This window comes from Netta rufina (genome assembly GCF_964035555.1).
Source record: "Netta rufina genome assembly, chromosome: 2".
NCBI lineage: Eukaryota > Metazoa > Chordata > Aves > Anseriformes > Anatidae > Netta > Netta rufina.
Genome location: NC_140124.1, coordinates 134,197,799 through 134,217,563, shown reverse-complemented (window position 1 = coordinate 134,217,563; position 19,765 = coordinate 134,197,799). Strand labels below are relative to the sequence as shown.

At 36.6% G+C, this 19,765-nt stretch overlaps 1 protein-coding gene across 1 annotated transcript in view; it reads left to right on the top strand.

Moving 5' to 3' along the window:
• The window catches only part of TRIQK (triple QxxK/R motif containing), a 57,338-nt gene extending 38,774 nt beyond the window's left edge, over window positions 1-18,564 (top strand). Inside the window, exons 3-4 of the mRNA XM_084281218.1 lie at window positions 8,721-8,806; window positions 18,241-18,564. Of these exons, the coding sequence (XP_084137344.1) occupies window positions 8,721-8,806; window positions 18,241-18,354 (200 nt within the window). The 3' untranslated portion in view covers window positions 18,355-18,564. The remainder of the gene's footprint in view (window positions 1-8,720; window positions 8,807-18,240) is intronic.
• The last annotated feature ends 1,201 nt before the right edge of the window (window positions 18,565-19,765 follow it).

The window sequence follows — 19,765 nt, the reverse complement described above, 5'->3', positions numbered from 1 at the left end:
AAGATTATTTAATTTTGAATGTATGAAAAAATATGCCCATCAAACTCTGTCTAGTAAACATCAATATTTTTGCTGCTGTTCTTCATAACCTTTGTTATGGTCTTACAATTAATTGAAAATATTCTGCAGGTGTTGAAAATAATGAAATTTCATGACTGAATTAACTGATTTAAAGTACTGATTTTTTTTTCTACATTATTGATAACCAGCTTTCTGAAATGTATTTTCTTAAACTTTTATGTATATTTTTGAAAGAGTCCTTATAAAAGTATTTGAATTAGCACCTTTCTATACTTCTTAAGTGCCCGTTGTAGTCAATCTATCCCTGGTTGAGATTTTAAATGTAAAGCATTTCATTAATACTGCTTTTCATGGCAACTCGGAGCAAATTCAGAGGGATTTTCTGAGGGATTTTGTTTTCAGTCAGAATATTATATTTAACAAATATTACTAGACTTGCGTTTTGGAATCAGAGAAAGATATCAATAATTAAATGGGTATATTTTGATATATTTAAGGATGCTTTATATTTTGATTTTATTTTAATATTTTTTTTTAATCTTGCAGACAGCATACAAGGAACTTATTCATTTTAATGCATCCTTCTTGTTGGCTTAGAGCTGAAATATAGTTGCTTGAAAATTAATTTACCCCTCATGAATGACTGGTTGGATTATCTTTGTAGCATTAAATGTCAACCCTGAGCTCAGAGCACATTGTGTCTACGGTAAAAAGTTGTCCCTGAGCACTTAATGTTGTGTTAAATGATGATGTGTCCTTTGCAAATGTATTATTAGTGTCAAGCTGTTCTGTCTCTCAAGATTGAAAAATGGTCAGTGATTTGAGCTGCCATTAAACCTGAATAAAAAAGAGAGAGGCTGTGGGGGGTTTTCATGCTTTTTCTGAATACACATGTATTCTTGAGTATGTGTAAGACATAACAAAGTGTTTCTGTTAACCTGAGACTCCAAAAACTCTGTAATCGCAGCAATTAAAAACAAGAAAACCTCTTTTCTGTTTCTCTGGAAAAGAGTGGTACTTGAATAGCCTGCGTGACATTGAGACCACAAAAAACTATACTAAATACTTGAGGGCTTGGTCCTGTTTTCAAGCATATGAACAAGAGTTCTGGCACCAGTTCTCAAAGGTAGATTATAACACCCTAAATGCACCCTTACTGGTAAGTGATTTGCTTCTGATTTTAACTGAGCTTAGGACAGAATTTTCTTTGGAATTTTGCTTTTTTTTGAGGTTCCCAGACCAATAGTTATTTCCAAATTTGAAGTTGTAGAGTTATAGGTGATGTGTGCGTATTTAAGACATAGATGTCAGTTATGATTAGAGTTTCACAGAGTTTCACTGGATTCAAATTCTGTTACTCATTGAATGCACAGTGACTAGTTTAAGTTCTCTGAAAATCATTTAAGCATATACTTCTGTACGCACATCTTAGATGATAGTTGCATTCATACCTCTGTGGATCTGGATGATTTTACAGAGCACTTGAGAAAACACTTCCTTCCCCATACCAGACACCTAACTTGTTGGCATTAATAAAGGCACTTAAAGAAAAACTCTGCTACTGAGACAGTCCATTTGCAGGAGTTTCAGGGCATATAGGAAAAAAATAAACTTTATTCCATCCCATTAAAAAATAAACTACTGTAAAATTATGGAATTGTTGAAAGTACAAACTGACTTGAACTTTTGAGTCAGTTAACTTGCTGTGTTTGCAAGCTATTGAATTCACAGAATCACAGGACAGTTTGGGTTGGAAGATCATCTAATTCCAACACCCCTGCCATGGGCAGGGATACCTCCCACCAGATCGGGCTGCCCAAAGCCCCATCCAACCTGGCCATATTGAGCTGCTCTTCAACCACCACCCCCAGGTCCTTCTCCTCAACCTGTTCTCCACCCGGCCTGTATTTGTGCTTGGGATTGCCCAAGACCGGATGCAGGACCTCCCACTTGGTATTGTTGAGCCTCATGAGGCTCACACAGGCCCACCTCTCAGGCCTGTCCAGGTCCCTCAGGATGGCAGCCCTTTCCTTCCAGCACCACACAGCTTGGTGTCATCAGCAAACTTGCTGAGGGTGCACTCAATTTCACTGCCCATGTCACCAACAAAGGTGTTAAATAGTGCCGGTCCCAATACCAACCTCTGAGGAACATCGCTTGTTACAGATCTCCACCTGGACATTTAGCCATTGACCACAACTCTTTGAGTGTGACCATCCAGCCAACTCCTTACCCACCAAGTGGTCCATCTGTCAAACCCATTTCTCTCCAGTTTAGGGGCAAGAATATCATGGGGTACAGTGTCAAATGCTTTGCACAAGTCCAGTTGCTCTTCCCCTATTCACCCATACTGTAGCCCTCTTGTAGAAGGCCATCATATTTGTCAGGCACAATCTGCCCTTAGTGAAACCATGTTGGCAATTCCTTTGGTGCACATCAGTTACATTACTGATTCACAGAATTTCACAGAATGGTTGAGGTTGGAAGGGACCTCTAGACATCATCTAGTCCAACCCCCTGCACAAGCAGAGCCAGCTAGTGCTGATTGCCCAGGGCTATGTCAAGGTGACTTTTGAAGATCTCCAAGCAAAGAGACTGCAAACTTTCTGAGCAACCTGTGCCAGTGCTCCGTCACCCACACAGTAAAGAAGTGCTTCCTGACATTGAGATGGAACCTCCTGTGTTTCAGTTTGTGCCTGTTGCCTCTAGTCCTGCCACTGGGCACGACTGTAAAACGCCTGATGGCCCTCATTGTACCCTCCATTCAGGTATTTACAGACAGTGATGAGATTCATCCTCTTCTCCAGGCTGAGCAGTCCCAGCTCTCTAGGCGTCTCCTTGTAGGAGAGCTGCTCCAGGCTCTTCATCATCTTTGTGGCCCTTTGCTACCCCTGTTACAGTGAGGAAATCAAGGAGCTCCTCAAAGGCAGACTGCGGAAACCCTAAAAAGTCCAGAGGACCATTTTCTTCTGTCCTTGTTCAGTAGGATTTCACGGGAGGGTTCCTGCAACCTTCACTAATTCAAACCAATAATAATGACAATGATTCCTGCTTAACTAGGTGTGCTGTTTCACACTTCCAGTTTGACAGTAAAGCTTACCCCAATCTATCTCTAGTTTCTAATTATCTATGTATACATTTTAGTCTGGGTGTCAGCATCAGTTACATTAATGTATTTTAATTAAACTACTACCAGTAACTAAAATTTACACAGTAGCTATAGTGTTGTTATGCTTCAAACAATACTTTAGCATATGAAATGTATTGCTACTATGTAGAAAAAAATCTTACTAATGTTTTGATTATGACTGTAATACCGGCACAGAAAGATTCAGGACAGCAGTTTGTTGGTTGCTACAAATTATACTGAAAGTGTTGAAAGGAATTTTAAATCTGTAATGTTGATTAGCAAATTTTACTATCTGTCAGGTTTTTTGGCATGCTGTAAATAACTCATCTTCAAATAATTCGTCTGAGTAATTAAATTTAGATTGCACATTTCTCATTTCAAATATTTTGACTCTTATCTATTTGCTTTTCCATTGTGGCTTAATTGGTGTGGTCTATATAAACGGACAATAAATTTATATACCTTTGTTATAAAGATCAGTCAGTGAATAGAACTTGGTATTCATCCCAGACAGAATTATGATTGAATGTATTTGCAAGATTAAAGCACTGAATTTACTTTTTTCTAATTAAAGGCAATTAAAGATTTGCAGACACAAATAAAAGACAATGAATTGAGGAATAAGTGTAGGAGCAAGTCCATTTGCAGGTGAAAAGAAGTGCCTTTGAAGCAGAACCAGCTGTATTTTCATTGAAAGAATAACAGTTTAGGAAGCTTTTCTGCATGTGCTCGCTTGATAGCATAATGTACTCATAAGCAGCTTACGCAGTACAGTATTCAGAAAATAGCAGTGCATTAATTTTTAAAGTAGCAAATGCAGGCAAAGAGCAGTGCTGCCACATGATGATAATGAAGGTGGATATTGTAAAGTCTACTGAGAGAAAAGAAAGCAGGGAGCTCCTGAAATGTGAACATTTATAAAACAATAACTAGATATTCATATGATAATAAGCTTGGACAGCAGTATCAACAAAGGCCAAAGATGCAGTCCTGTTTCTGCTTAAGCCTGATGAATTGAGAAGCAGAGAGGCAGTCTTTAGTCAGTTATTCAATTCCAGTAATGAGCTATTGTTGGAATGAAAGAGTAAACATCTAGAAGGATCGGGAATCCAATATTTTTTTAAGAAGTTATTATATAGGTTCAGGTTGTATGGTAAATGGCAGCATCTTTACAAAATCTTAGGTGTAGTCCATTTTCTTAACATATAGCGCTCAGCGTGCTGCATTCTCAGTTACATGTGTTACAGAGTTTGTTATCTATGCAAAAATATTTATGCATAGTACCTCGTAATGTCACAGGATTTCTGCAGAGTTAAAAAAAAAAAAAAGGTCACTCAGAACTTAATGAACTTATCTAGCTCATAAGTGTTATTTAACTTAAGTTTTGCATTAATTGTGGTGTTTAGTTAAAGAGAATACTGAATATACCAGATCAGGTCTTCTCTAATCTATTATTAAAATTATTGAATAGGAGATATTTGGGATCTTGTTCTCTAGTGTGAATAGAGAAAAATCACAACATTTCTTGTGAAATCCATAGCATTTTAATCCTAGTTACGTGAGGAGAAACAACTTTATGCTGCATATTGTATGAATACCTAACATTTGCTCTGAGGGAAACACTTTGGCATTTTTCACAATACAGCTGTGTTTAGTAGCTGAAAAACTCCCCCATCTTTCTGTTATCTTTATGCTTTTCTAAGTCTACAGCCAATAGAAGAGTCCATTTCCACTCCTGGAAAGTTTCAAAAAAGGATTTTTAGATGGGCACAACTCTGTTCAGCTGCTACTGAGGTCCTTTTGCCACCCAAGGAGCAGGAAAAAAAATGGGCAGACAAGGACAGGATAAAAGGGGTGGGATGAAGGGTGAGCACTGGAGAGTTTCTGAAGACAACTTCAAGCACTGAAATGGAAAGGTGGATGGTCTTTGCAGCTGTTCTTGGGAGGGACTGGCAAGGCGCAATAGAAGCAGGGAATAGATGGCTGTAGTCAGTAAGAAAAATTTCCTTATCATGGACTAGTTCTTTGGCCTTAAAAACTGAAATAAAGTGATGGATGGACTTCAGAAAAGTTGTAAAGAAAGAAGTTGTGAGTTTATTAAATAAATTTAAAAAAAAAAAAAAAAAGGTAAGGTAGGTGGTTTTGTTTGTTTGTTTAAAAAAAAAAAAAAAAAAAAAAAAGGAAAGCCAGCACTGGAGTTTGAGAGAAGAAATGAAAAATTGATAATAATGATAATGTGAAGAAGTACAAGAGGAAAGGATTTTGCTTAGGTAATACAGAAAGTAGGATTTGGTCTGGAAATTTTCCAAATCTATGTTTTTGGCTTCTTTTCTGGCCCTCCTATGTTCCCTCAGGAAAACTCTCTGTCTGTCTTGAATAGACATTGGGTAAAGCAGACAAATGAGGCTTTGTCTGATGAGTCCATCTTAACTGGCTTTGACGGTCACTTCCTGGGAAGAAGAAACAGCTTTAGCTGATGACTCTGACAGATAAATGTACAAGACAGCTTGCAGGATGAGGTAGATAAAACTAGAAGAAATCGGGAGTGTGAATATACGTGTTCCAACTGGTTGAAATTGCAGACTCAAAAGAACATAGGGAGCTATTATTATTTATTCCTGCTTGTTTTCCAGGTGGTAATGATCAGCATTCATGTGGTAGGGGCTTTGCATTTCATAGTTCTTTATAGTCCTGTAGTGCAGATGTCTTTCCCAAGGCCTCAGAAAGTTCAGATGTTTTAAGAGTCTTTTAGTACAATAGCTAAATCTGGTTTTCATTACAAAGGACTTCACAGATGCCCTTTTTAAACTTTTGCACTTCGTGGACTCAGACTGTTTCCCTACCATATATATTTTTTTCCTTTGGCTTTCACGTTTAGCAAGGAGAATGGTAAATTAATGACAGGTGCATAGATTTGGAGAACTACCAGCTCTAGAGTCATTATTAAAATAGCCTATTTGTTATATAGGGAGGTTTAGTTGTTCATATCAGATTTAATATAAATCTGGACATATTCTATGGATAAGCTGAATACAGTCTTAGCCATACTGACAGTACTGGATTAAACAGTACCAGAATGTTTGAAACTGAGTGAAGGAACACCGATAATCTTTCCCTTTTCTAGGAATAGACTGTGTAATATTTACCATTGCTCTAGTCACCTTCACAGTTGGTCCTTGGAGAGGAGGAGGGAGAATGGGCAATGTGAGGAAGAGGAGGTGGGGATCAGTATCTGACTTTTTTCTCATTCCTAATGGGCCTTACAAAGCTTTCTAGTTTTTGTTATCTAACTCTGTTGCATCACAGGATGGGAAACCTCTGTCTGTCCTGCTTTATTTACCCCAGATGGGAGAACAGCAAATCTGAATTACGAGAACTGAAATTGAACCTAGTCCTTGTCAGTTTTATACTTCTAAACAAAAGTATTTGTTGTGCTTAAAACATATCAGATGGATAAATTTCTATAGTTTGTTCATGAGTAAGTAAGAACAGCTGCATCACTTTATTGAAAGTTGGCTCCAAACAAACAAACAAAAAAATTCAAGACTGGGGTATACCTATGCCAAATTTCACCCTGGAGTGAATTTTTATGAGTTATAAACTCCTGCCATTTATAATGGAAATTCTGACAGCTCTTTAACTATTTCATTGCAAAGGTACGACTGCAGTACTTCAGGAGGAAGAAACACGTTGTCTTCCAGGCTGGTTTCATCTCATGACTTAACCATTTGGGTTGTTCCTGCATTTCTTTCTGTAACTGTACAGAATATTACAGCACTCCACGTTGTTGCATCCTGCTTTCAGATATCATTGACTTCTGAAGAATAGTGCTGCAGTCATCCTGTCCTGTAAATGTGATATGTTGACTGGATGAATATGTTGGAACATCAGACATAAATAGTCGTGTTGTCATCTTTACTCCATCCTCTAAGACGACTCCTTGGATATATGTGGTTTTTTTCACTTGGTTTAGGTTATTTTTCCTTTTGTCACTGAGTATTTTCTAAGTTATTTCAGTTCTTTTATGAATAATACCTGACCAGAGGATAATACAGAGACCTTCACTATATATAATCCCCAGGGCTGAGGAGAGATTATACCATGAGAGCAAATTCGTAATGCAAGTTCAGCATCCACAATATTCTACACAGGGAAGAGCTCTGCATTGAATATGAGCAGAGAGATGAAACAGAAAAGGTGGACAAAGGTAGAAGTGTGTTTCCATGAATTCAGGGTATTGCTGGAGAAGATCATTCTTTTTTAATTCATGTTTCAGAATTTCTCCACTGTGCTTTAATATCCCAATTTTGAAGATGACAATGAAATGAGAAGATTGCACTATTGATTGTGAACATAAGGCCCCATCTGGTAGATTAAATGGGAGTGTTGCGTGCACAAAACTACTGAGAACTCTTTTAGAGGGAAGGTTAAGTTATCTGAATGTAACAACGATGAAACCTAGATGTAAAACTAGTGGTAAAAAAAAAAAAGAAAGATTTCTGCTTTAAGCATTGCAGCTCAGCTTTGTAAATAGGCAAAAAGGACAAAATGCATGTATGCATGGGGCAGGTGGGGGGTGGAGGAAAGGACTTTTTTGAAAAGACAAAGCGGTTTCACTGGGATTCTACCCCTCTGAGCATTTTCTTTGAGGATTCTTCTTTTCCTTCTCCTCCTTTGCTGACTGTATCAGTACCTTGACTTCTGTGGACTTAAAGAGGCTGTGGTTAATAGTATACAGTACAACAGTAGTGGAGCCTTTAAGTCTGAAAAATATACCTGAGAGATATCAAGTATTTTATGCTTTATTATTAAGTTGAGATAAAAGATTTATGACATTTCTAAGTACTTTCATGTCTTCCTCTGAACTCGGTTCATATAGACTCACAGTAATGAAACACTTGGCTGCACTACTTAGTGGCTGCAAGAGGTAGTCCCCATATTTTTCAAAAAAGTCCATCTAAGACAGTTCTAGAGGATTCTGTGTAACGTGTTTCTATAAACAGATAGTGTGAAGCAGTGGTTTTATTAATGCTTACTTGGACTGACCTGCATGTCTCCGAGTTCTGCTACTCACAAATAATGTTCCAGTTTGGAATGTTGAAACATTTACATTCACCAGAATGTCACGTATTACACATTTATAAGTGCATTAGAGATGACTAACCAACAAAAATGGTAACGAAAATTTTGTTTTGATTGAAAAGTGAGGGAAAAAAACGTCATCCGTCTTTAATCTACTTATTTGCTGTCTGATGCTTACAGAACAATTTAGTAAACATTGTACTAGTGGGTGGCTGTCAGGATGTGTATTTGGATGTCTCTTCGGAGTAATAAGTTCTGCACTGATTTATCAACTCTCGCTTGTTGCTATCATCACCTGTGCTGAGGACCGTTGTTGCACTGGTTGGGCCCCTGGCTTATAAAGCAGCTTCTGTTTAAAGTGCTGAACTGGGGGACGTTTTCAAAATGTTAGATCTGACTTTCAAACTGAAATAATTGCTAACATTCTTTATCTTTTTTTATATATATTTTTGGCAACATTTTCAATAAATGTGTTTTTCTGCTCTAGGAAAACAAGATTATAAGAAAACCAGGCCTATGTTAAGAGCAACAAGATTAAAAGCAGAGGCCAAGAAAACTGCACTAGGCGTGAAGGTAGAGTTCTCTTTGATAGCTTATACCACCTTTGTGTATTTCTTGTTTCTTTTCCCCATAGATGTACTGCGTGAATATTGATTTCTGAGAGATATTGTTTATGACACTTCAAAATCTAAGTGGAATGCCAGAATCTAAAATATTTATGATGGATTGCTTTTACTTAACCCTAAGATAACTAGAATAGATGAAATACTAAAGGGTTTTAAGTAGTCCATGTTCTTGTTATGATGCATACTTTAATGTCAATAAAATATTGTATACTTAGAAAACTGATCTTTCCTGTGAGCCACTCTGTGCACAAAACAAATGCTTTAATGATTTTATATTGTTACAAAAGTGACAATACACAAACATCTCCCTTCTTCCTCTTCCTGTCCTATACCCATTTCTAAGAACTCGGCATTCTAGAATAAGTTTCTTGTGTCATTTAAAGACAGTGTTTGTTAAATATTGTAAATTCACAGCATTATTATCTCAGTCTACATTCTTGTGTGCTACCTCTGACTTGGAAAACAGTAGGCTTAACTAACAGCAAAATACTTGGAAAGGGACTGAAATCTGTTTTGGAAATGTCCCTGTTCCAGGCTGGTATGAAGTATAGTAATGGCTGGCTGATCATGACTGTGAATATGAAGAAGGAAGACAATCAGGAATATTATGTTCTATCCAGTGTCATCAGAATGGAGTTTGTCTGAATGTACATTGTTTATTTAGGTGGCATCCAATATTTTTCCATCACACTTATTTTTGAATCAAAGTGATATACAATTAGCTTAGCAGGAAGGTTAAAAAATGTTGTGTGTTTGTTTGTTTTGTTTTTAAAAGATCAGACACCTGAGTATTCTAGTGAAAGGAACTTTAGAAATGTTAAAAGGAGAACATTTTCTTGTTTCTGGCAGATGAGAAATCAATTTTTTCAAGTTATAGCTTATAGCAAATGCCAAGGTATTACTACCAAGCTGTAACAGCTGTTGAGCTGCCAGATGATGTATTTGGTTGTCTTCCAGAATTTGCTATTATAATCACGAAACAGTGCTTTCTTTTTGCTCCTGATTGCTGATCTCGATCAAGCATTACCGTGCGATGCAGTATGTTTTCACAACATAATCTCCTCAGTTAGTGCTGTGTGTCAGGTTTTAATGAGAAAAAGTAGATTGCCTTTTTTGTTTAAAGGATAGATTATTAACCTTTTGAGTTCGATGTTTTTTCCTTCCCTTCTTATTAAATTTTACTTTTTCTTTTCATTTTACTTTCAATGACGTGACCTTTTAAAAGTGATGTTCTACCTGGAGACTTTTGCTGTACAGCCTAGTTCTTTAGAAACGTACAAGTTTTACGCGTATCTCTTACAAGTGAGGAAAATATGTCCTTCAAACCATGTTTTGTTTCATTTTTATCTTGAGTAATTATTACTTTAAAATGATGGAGAATAGAAAAGCATATGTGTAATCACATGTATAATGAATACCAAATATTAGTGAATAAGGAGAACAAGAATAATTTATCCTGTACAAATGTGTTCCTACATATTTTTGTAGAATGCCAGCTTTTTTGCAGCTTGGAATGACTTTTGCCATCAAAGTGCACACATGTTCTCCAGGTCATGGGGTGTTGTGTTCCCTGGGGATCTGCTGGTTGCAATGTTTTAGGTGTCTGAGGTTTGCAATTCTGCCTCTGCCTTTTGAACAAACAAACAAAACAAAACAAAACAACAATAACAACAAAAACTTTCAAATATTGTCTTCTGGCTGTTACATTTCTTGCACACATGGGCCATAAAATCTGATTCTGATTGCCCCCAAACAGATCTCAGTCATTTTCCTTGCTTCCTAATTGCTGACAAAAGCTGTCAGAGCTTAAGCAAAAGGGAAGGGAAGGTGGTTACTTCTCCCTACAGGGATGTGCTTGTGGGGCAAGGAGGACAAGGCCTTTGTATACAGCCTTCTCGCTGAGCTTATATAACCCATCAGGTTATGTACAGTTCTGAAACTATTTTGAGGTTAAATGCACATAATTGTTTGTTTCCTAATATTCAGAGCTTTGCGTGTGCCTGAGCTCTTCATTTGGGAAGGTATTGTCACAGCTGTCACTTCATATTAGCAAAGTTTTCTGATGCTGATAAACAACATGGTTCACCTTCCAGGGTGAGGTTTCAGTGTTTTTATACGATGCAGGCTCCAATTCTGTGCAGTGACAGTTGACTAACTTCAGTTTGTGTTGAAAGAAAAGCGGTGTAATTACAGTGCAATGCAATAAGTAGGCAGCACTTTAAATAGAAATGGCCAAGGCTCTTGTTAAATGTTTGAGAAAAAACATACATATGTATACTCTCCATTTATTTGTTTTTCCAGGTTTCAGTACACGATATGGTATGCAGCACTTCAAAGTATATTAACGTTTTCCTATAAAAGCTAAGTTGCAGATAATAAAAATACTGTAGAGGAGATATAACCGTATCATACTTATAGAGGTACAACCTCTCAAGGAAAGAGGAAAATTTTTTACATCTATGAAAATGCCATTTAAAACAATAGCTTTTTTTTAGTACTCATTGATACCTCTAGCCTGGGGTCCAATCCATGGGAAGAACAACCACTAGATATAAACTAAAGTATTTAGGGAAAATGAAGGATTGAAAAACAGAGAGGGGATGTAGTCCTCAATATCTATGAAGATAATGAAATTCCACTGTTGTGTATTTCACTGTAAGAGCTGACAACATTTGCTTTAAAAAAAAAAAGCCTTATAAATGACATAAAACTTTCGAGAACTGATCCCCTGGAGATCCTTCACATTTCATCGCTGGCATACTAATTAGCTTGTCTTGTCAAACTTTGATTGCCTTGTCATTTTAATGCAAGGTTTAAAGTAACAAAGTTTCTTTCAGTCACTGCCATTTAGTACTTTTTAATTTCCCCAATGAGAGATTTTATCCATGTTGATAATGTCAGAGAAGTAGCTAAGCACTAATAACTATCAAAAGTTAGTTCAAGCAGGGTGACCATGCTAGTATTCAGTGTAATATTTGCTCTTTAAACATGCTTAAAAATTAAATATTGAAAAAGAGCTATTGTGCTGGCTCTGTTTGTATACATGACACCAATGCAGACAGTGCCAAAACACATGGTGTGCCTTGGACAAGCAGGACCCCTGTCTCAAGAAATAACATGGAGAGAAAGCAGTATGTTGGAAGTCTCTCAGTTTTTGGGTAAGACAAGATTCTTTATAGCAGTACCAAAAAGGAAGCCTCTGAATTTTCTCTTTGTGGTTGTTTTGTTGCCTGCAGATGGAAGTACACCTGGAGGTGACAACCAGGTGGAGTAGCAAGGGCTCTAAGCTGTTGGTGCTGTCTCAGCTCTTAGAGGTGCCAGTGGGAGGGTGGCAAGGGGAAAATGGTTTGAGGAGTGTTCAAGTTCAGCCCCCGATAGCTGGATTTTTCTATGCAGAGGCCAAAAGTAATGGGAATTCTTGAGGAGATATTTTTTTTCACAGGCTACAAGAATGAATCTGTGGTCCGTGTGATAGATGATGACGTTTTCTCTCTTGTTGAAAAGCAGACACAGATCTGAACAGTAGCATTTTACACCCACTTGCAAAGATGTAATCAGCTGCAGAATACCACTCCATAGAGAATTATTAGCAGCATAGTACATTGATTGAGCTAAGAAATAAATGTTTCTTAGAGAAGTGGAAGCTCACTGTCTGTCATTCTTCTGCATATCTGCCTAATCTATTGTTTAGCTAGCTAGCTCTCTATTAAGAGTTTATCTCATCTGGAACAAGTTATGTATGAAGAGATAACAAAACATTCCTAGTGTATTTTGGCAAAGGGTGTTCTCTGATTTCATGCTGCTCATAAGCTGCTAAGTTAGTGGACTCTGTTTGCCAAGATATGTTGGGAATACAGTTTCATAGCTTTGCAGAAATTAAGGCCACAAGGGACTATTAGATCATTTGATCTGGCCTCCTATATACTACAGATCATAAAATTTCATCCAGATACCTTCTAGGAAATCCAAGCACTTTTGTAGGCCCAAAGTACTGGGTCTTCAAACCAGTTTATGTGCCTCACAAAAAGAGCAGGGCACCTTAATGTACCACCAATGAACAGTGTGATATAAATCTGACTTCCAGCAGTCAGATTTTTATCCCTGACCTTGAAATGGAAGGGAGAGGGGGAAAAAAGTGTACAAAGTGAACAACAAAATCAGATTGCTCCCATCTGACCCTGGCCTGACCTGTACACTTAAGCACAGTAATTTTGGTGACTTTCAGCATGTGAACAAGATGCACCAGGCAGAAGCTTAGGAGGATTTTCTGTACCATCTCGGAGCAGAAGTCCATCTTCCTCAGGCTTTAGTCTCTGGCTATGACCCACTCCAAAGGACAGTTGAAAGAAAAGGAGTCCAACAATAAAACATCATATCCCGGTAACGGAATCAATATAATTGAAGGGAAATTTATTGGAAAGGAAGGAAACTCTTACTCTGATCCTATATAGAAAAGTCTGAAGCACAGAAGCATGAACTGTCATTATTTTTGACAATCTAGTACTCCAGGGATTCAGAATATAGCACTGACCATGCAAGCAATTCTAGTCTTCCCAGGCTCTGAAGGAAGGGAGCAGTCTGGAGGCTTTTGTTCACCAAATCTAGCTAGCAGCCAGGGCCTCCTTTCACAAATGCCCAAGTTGAAGAATTCTTCCCAATGGCTGAATAAGTTATTTGTTTATTTATATGTTTATTTATTTAGTTGAGAAATCTTGCCATAAAAGACTCATGGCCATGGAAGTCTGTATTCTCCCTAAGAGGTTACTTGAATGTTCATTCATTCTTGTTCTTAGGAAATTACATCTTATTTCAAGACTGAGTTTATCTAACCTCGGCAGGACCTCAAGAGGTTCTTATAAACGAGGTAGAAAGACCCCACACTGTGAAGCATCTTACTTAAATACAGGTATATGGCATATAGTTATATGCTGTAACCAAACTACCTCTCATTCTTCTCTATGATAAAATAAATAACAGTCATCTCCTTACTGGAAATCCCCCCTTCCACATGTAGGGATCGTGCTGAGGAAGTGGTTACTTCTTAAATCAAAAGACCTTTTTAGAGTCACAGGCTTTCAAGGCAGAGTTTTCCACTTTGTAAGTACTGCCTTTGTAAGTGCTACAATATTATCTAGTAGCATCTTTGTAGTACTACAGTATTACAATTATAACAACTATATTATCTTGCATTTAGCTATGTTAAAATGAATCCTGCTTTGTGATCATATAGCCAGATGTTTTAGATGACTTTGTAGTAGTTCCTTGTTTTCCTTATTTAAGGCCATAATTGTTTTTGTGCTATCTGAAAATTTTAATGGTTAAAATTTATAACATAAAAATTACTGATAAAAGTTAATAAATTACTTTTGTTGCCTTGCATTAGATGTTAAATGTTTTGTTAACAAGCAAACATTCATTTTTAATTCTTATTTTTTGAAATTCTAAAAAATGGTCACAGTGAATGCCCAGCCAAAGTCTTCCACTTAGAAATTATATGGGATAAGAAGATTTATTTTTAAGTCCATGTAAGTTTTATTTCTAAAAAGACAAATATCCTTGGTCCATGTGATTTTCTTTTTATCCCTTTTCAAAAATATCTAGGAATAGTTTACAATTTCAGAGACAGAAATCTGTGGTACACTTTAACCTACTTTTAAGATAGTGTTTGATAAAAAAGAAAAAGATATACTAAATATATGCTTCTATTTGGAGGACAATAAACAAATAATTTAACATGTAAAAAAAATAAAATTTCCTGAGTGTGGTATTACGTTATATGTGTGGTATATGATACTGTCATAAACAGTGTCTAAATCTGTGCAACTATATTCAACATTTTTCCTCATCTAGTCCCCCATTTTTTGTTTTTGTTGTTGTTTTTTTGTTGATGTTGTTGTTTTTTTATATCCTGTTTAATCTCATTTAGATCCCAACTCTGCAACTTATTCCATCAGGAATCTGAGGACGTTATTGGAGTATTTTGGCATGGAGAGACATAAAACTGACAAAAATGATAGGAGAATTGAATCTACATTATTCTGCAATGGCATGTGTTTCCTTTATGGAGAAGTTCCTGAAAAACTTAACTAAGCTGCAATCAATAGATTTCTGCAGAAATTGTTCTAAATTTAAGAGAATATAGTAGAAAATTGTGTTCCTTTTTAAAGCTTTCTTGACTGTACTTTGGAATTTGAGAGCAGGGATTTTATTTCCTAGTGTTCTGTACCATGTTATAAAAGAAAAAAGAAAAAAGGAGAAAAAGCCCTGTGATCGTGTTAAGTTTATTTCTATAAGACTTCTTCTTATTGGTTAATTATTCATGGCGAAATCCTCTGAGTAAATGGATTTCGCAGAGGGATGATAGGGATGATCCATAAAGTGCAAGAGAAAGGGAGCTATATATGCCAAGCGGGGAGTATTTTAACATTTCATTTCTATGCATGGCTTAAAATACAAATAGCAAAGCCTGATAAGTATAAAACAAATTAGAATGACAATATGTACGGTTGTTGCAAAGGCAGTGTAGTGGTGTAGCATCTCATTTGCTACTTACATTGCAAAATTTATGTTTATAAAAGTTCATAAACTGGATACAATTCTTAAGAGGCTGCATATCCCTAGCTAAGAGCCAGGCATCCTTTGTTAGACCATTTATTTTAGATTTTTTTTACTCAGCCTTCTTCAGTAACTCAGAATTAAGGTGTTCGCATAAGTCACAAACTTGGAATTTCAATAAGGCTTGTCATTCCCAGGGTTAATAAATACTGATCCATTCACCTACTTCCTAATGCCTGCGTAAGGAAAGTAATGTTATCTTGGTGTTATTTGCTGTAAAACGTAGGCAGAGAGAAATTAAAGAACTGCTCCCAAGCAGTTATTGGGCAGCCTGAGAATAAAATCAAGATTTTCCCAGTTTCGCATCCCAGAAAACAAATCTTTAATGCAAACGTTCCCCCCAGTTTTGCTGCTGCTACCACAGTATTTCACAAGGGAGTCTGGGGAGAAGGGAGAGGGAAGGTGGCCTGATTGTAGAGCAGAAAACATGGCAAGTGTGACATCTGAACAAGGGAAAAAACTTTTAATACTGGAATGAATTTGCTGTCTGTGTCAAGTGTGAACGGTGCCTGCATTGTACGGTTTTGTTGTCCACTCTCCTGAGCAGATGGAGCTTGCAGTTGTATGTCACTTGTTTATTACATCCTCTTAAGATTAGTAGCTGTGTGGCCAGATGGGTCTGGGAGCACAGCTGTGGATACAAGGAAATAAATGAAACCTGTCTGATGCTGCCATGCCCTTTTGTGAGATACTGACGTGTTGTAACTGCAACAAAGCAAAAATCACTTTCCTTTAATATATTAGTGAATTAGATGTATTTTTTTTTTAATCAAATCATATAAAAACAGGAGGGTGAGGCTCAGAGAAAGGGATAACACTAAGAGGAAAATGTAGCTGAAATCCTTAGCAAACAGCCTCAGCAAATTCAAAGGAACGATTTTAATGTAAAATAAATTTAAAGTGCATATCAATTAATCATCCATATAAAATGTAAAGCAAAGGTTTCTATAGAACAAAGGCTCCTATAAAGCATACACCAACTAGGCAGTAGTATTTCAAAGTTTATTAGATGGCATATGTTGAATTATTGATCCAACATTCTGATAAACTATATAATGCATTCATGTAAATGCAAATGAAATGCTGTTCTATAGAAGAATGCCAGATTATGGGCTAGACTTTAAAAAGTCTAACACACTTTTAACTCCTTCATGGCAGTGGACATGCAAAGTCAGCCACAAAGCTACCACGAATCTGGAGATCCCAGATGGGACTTGTCCTGCAGTGTAGGTCTCTACACCTGACCCATCATCTACACTTCCTTCATAGTCTAAGGGGAGAAATAGGCATTTTTAGAGAATGTCCCTGTGACGTCGTTTAGATATCTTGTTTAGGACAGAAGGAATCTTACACTGAAGAGGGTCAGATCCTCTCCTTCACCTGAAAAGGTTGTCTGATTGTCTAGGTGAGATGTAGGCATCTCTTTTCCATCCCAGTGGCAAAGTAAGTATGATGTTGTATCTTCTGTACCAATTCAGATTAGTTGCTATAAATTTATTAAACTATTTCTCTCCTTTGAAGTATATGGGTAGGTTGCTCTGAAGCAGACGATTTGTAGGTTAACGTGAAACTGAGATTCTGAGGGGAGATTATTGCTTCTTTTTGTAGAGGGTAGGCAGTTTGTGGGGGTGGGCAAACTGACCTGTTCCTTGTGAGTACCCCCATACATGATTTCAAAAATCCTTCTTGATGATAGGTAATGAAGCAACGTGTGCTGTTAGCTGTGGAAGTGGTACTTACTATGAGCTGGAGGAACATAATTACATAAAATACATAAAATACATAATTTGTATTTCTTTTATTGTCTAACAAAATGAGAGTCAACAGTAAAGGGAGTATGCTGTGCTTTCATAGAAAAAAGAAAAAAAAAAAACTTAAAAATCAGAAACACTGCAACTTTGCAAGAAGTAATGTTATAATGATAACACTCTGATTTGTTATATCCAAGATGTAAAGCTGGAGCTTAACAGAGTCCAGCCTTAAGATAGAATACGATGATAGGCAGTCACATAGTGAATATGACGTTTAGTAGAAAAACATTTTTTCTGATTCTGAAAGCTGCTATAAATCATGTATACTTTGGAAGACTCTTTTATGTTAATTAAGGAAGATGCAGCAAGTTGCAGTATTTTATGGGAAGAGAGGCAAGTGCAAGTGTGAATTGTTGTGCTTTTTGCCTTATTGAAGAAGGGAAAGAAGAAAAGTTTCATCCAATTCTGAAGGATTTTGTAGATCCATATTGTAATGCATGCCAGGAGGTTGGGAGGTAGAGGTAGCAATTTTCATTGACTTCCACCATACTGTGTTTGCTTCATTAAAAAATTACAAATTTGTTGGCAAAAAGCAGTAACATATTGCTAGAAAACATCAAAATTCACAGTGTAAATTCATAACTTAAATTTGTGTTCAAAACTGTGGTTCATGAATTCTGTTTTCTTTTAAAAAGGAAGGGATGGAATAATAAAAGGACATAAAGCTCCTATTTCTAGGTCAGACCAAAGATCTTTAAGCCAAGTGTCTTATTTCTGGCAGTGTATCAAACTCACCAAAATCTTTATTAAGTGAATGGATTTTATAACACTCTAAATTGGTAATCAAAAAGAATAAATCATTAAAGTATTGATATATTACGCAGAGTCTACGTCTGGTGTTATTTTGATGTGCGTTATAGAAGGGAAGTGACATTTATTTCTTATTTATCTTAAATTATGATAGTGTTTCTAACAGTTTTTGTTTTACTTTTTTTTTTTTTTTTTTTTCCTACAGGAAGTTGCCCTTGTCCTTGCAGCTATATTGGTATTTTTGTTGGCTTTCTATGCTTTCTTTTATCTTAACATTTCCAATGAAGTTGACCTTGATCTGGATCCAGATGAAAACTAGCACATGCAATGAATCTATCATCACGATTTCTTCAGCTTGAACAAGACTACGTAGGAACACACAGTCTCTTCACTGTGAGACAGTAAACAATGCCATTTCTTGCAGTCCAAATTAGTAAGTTTTGCAATACATCAGTTACTTCTACATTCCAGATCTCCAAAATAAAGGAAGAACACTCACGCCCGGCAAGTATATTTGGTTAACACCGAAGCCAGGAGCTGCAGTACAACACATGAAGTTTATTGTTTACATTATTTTTTCTCAGGCAGAGAACTTTGATGTCGAAAGACAGGTGCTATTATTACCATGGGTATTGATGCTGACTTCACAGGAGAAGAATCTGCCTTGAGTAAATTTAGGAATCAAAGCTTCCTAATAGCCAAATTAAGTTCCTTTCCCTTTCCCAAGAGGAAGCAGAAATACCAAATAAAATAATCTTTTATTGTTTTATATTTAAAGTATATCAAAAAACCCTCGGTCTTCCTCTCCCTTTTTATCTTTCTTGTAAATGTGTGCGCACACATGCACACACAAAGATGGAAGACATTGTAGGAAAAAATTATCTTTTTAGAAGCAGTCTGTCACCTCCTATATGGACTTAATTTTATGTCATCCCAGATTCTGTGTGCCCATATATCTACAGTAATCTTTTTCATTCTTTTGCCAACTGTTCAGCACACATGTGTTCTGTCAGAAATGGCACCTGGATGACAGAAGCTCTAGCATTCGCATATGCCTCTGAAACACAGTTCTTTGCCTCCTGTGCTGTCTGAACTAGTGTAAATAGAAAGTTCAGTCGATGTTGGGTTTAATTAGTGTATTGCTCTATTATTAATATAAAGTCACAATTATATTTTAATTATAGTCTTCCTGTTGTTTGTGGTATCAACTGGCTCTACCTGTGAGGGGGATGTTGTAAAAAAATTCTTTGTAGTTATACAATCGTTTTTATCATCAAACTAATGTCTGAAGTTGTAAGTATTAAGAGGCTTTTTTTTTTTTATGTACACTTCTAATAATTGGGAAAATCTTGGCTTTATGTCATCCTTTAATTTTCACAAAGTCTCTTTCAGAATATGCAGTGTAGATAACATTTCTGATGCCTTTGATAACCACAAGCAACTTGAAGAAGTTGATATGTCAAAGCAGCTGCAGGGAGCTGTTAAATTCTGCCTTTACACTGTTCTGCTTCAGCTTCAGCATATTACTGAGCTTATGGTTGTAAAGGTTTTGGTTTGATCCTTTAAATTTGTGGTCAGTCTTTCTCTAGTTTGGTTTCGTTTTGAAACCAAGAAGAGCATGGAGCCATTAGTGCTGAATGTGCAAATGAGTTAGGCAGATTAACTTCCATAAAAGCTGCTATAATTCTGAAATTTTGTTAGCAAACTAGCTTGGTTGTATCTTTGATACT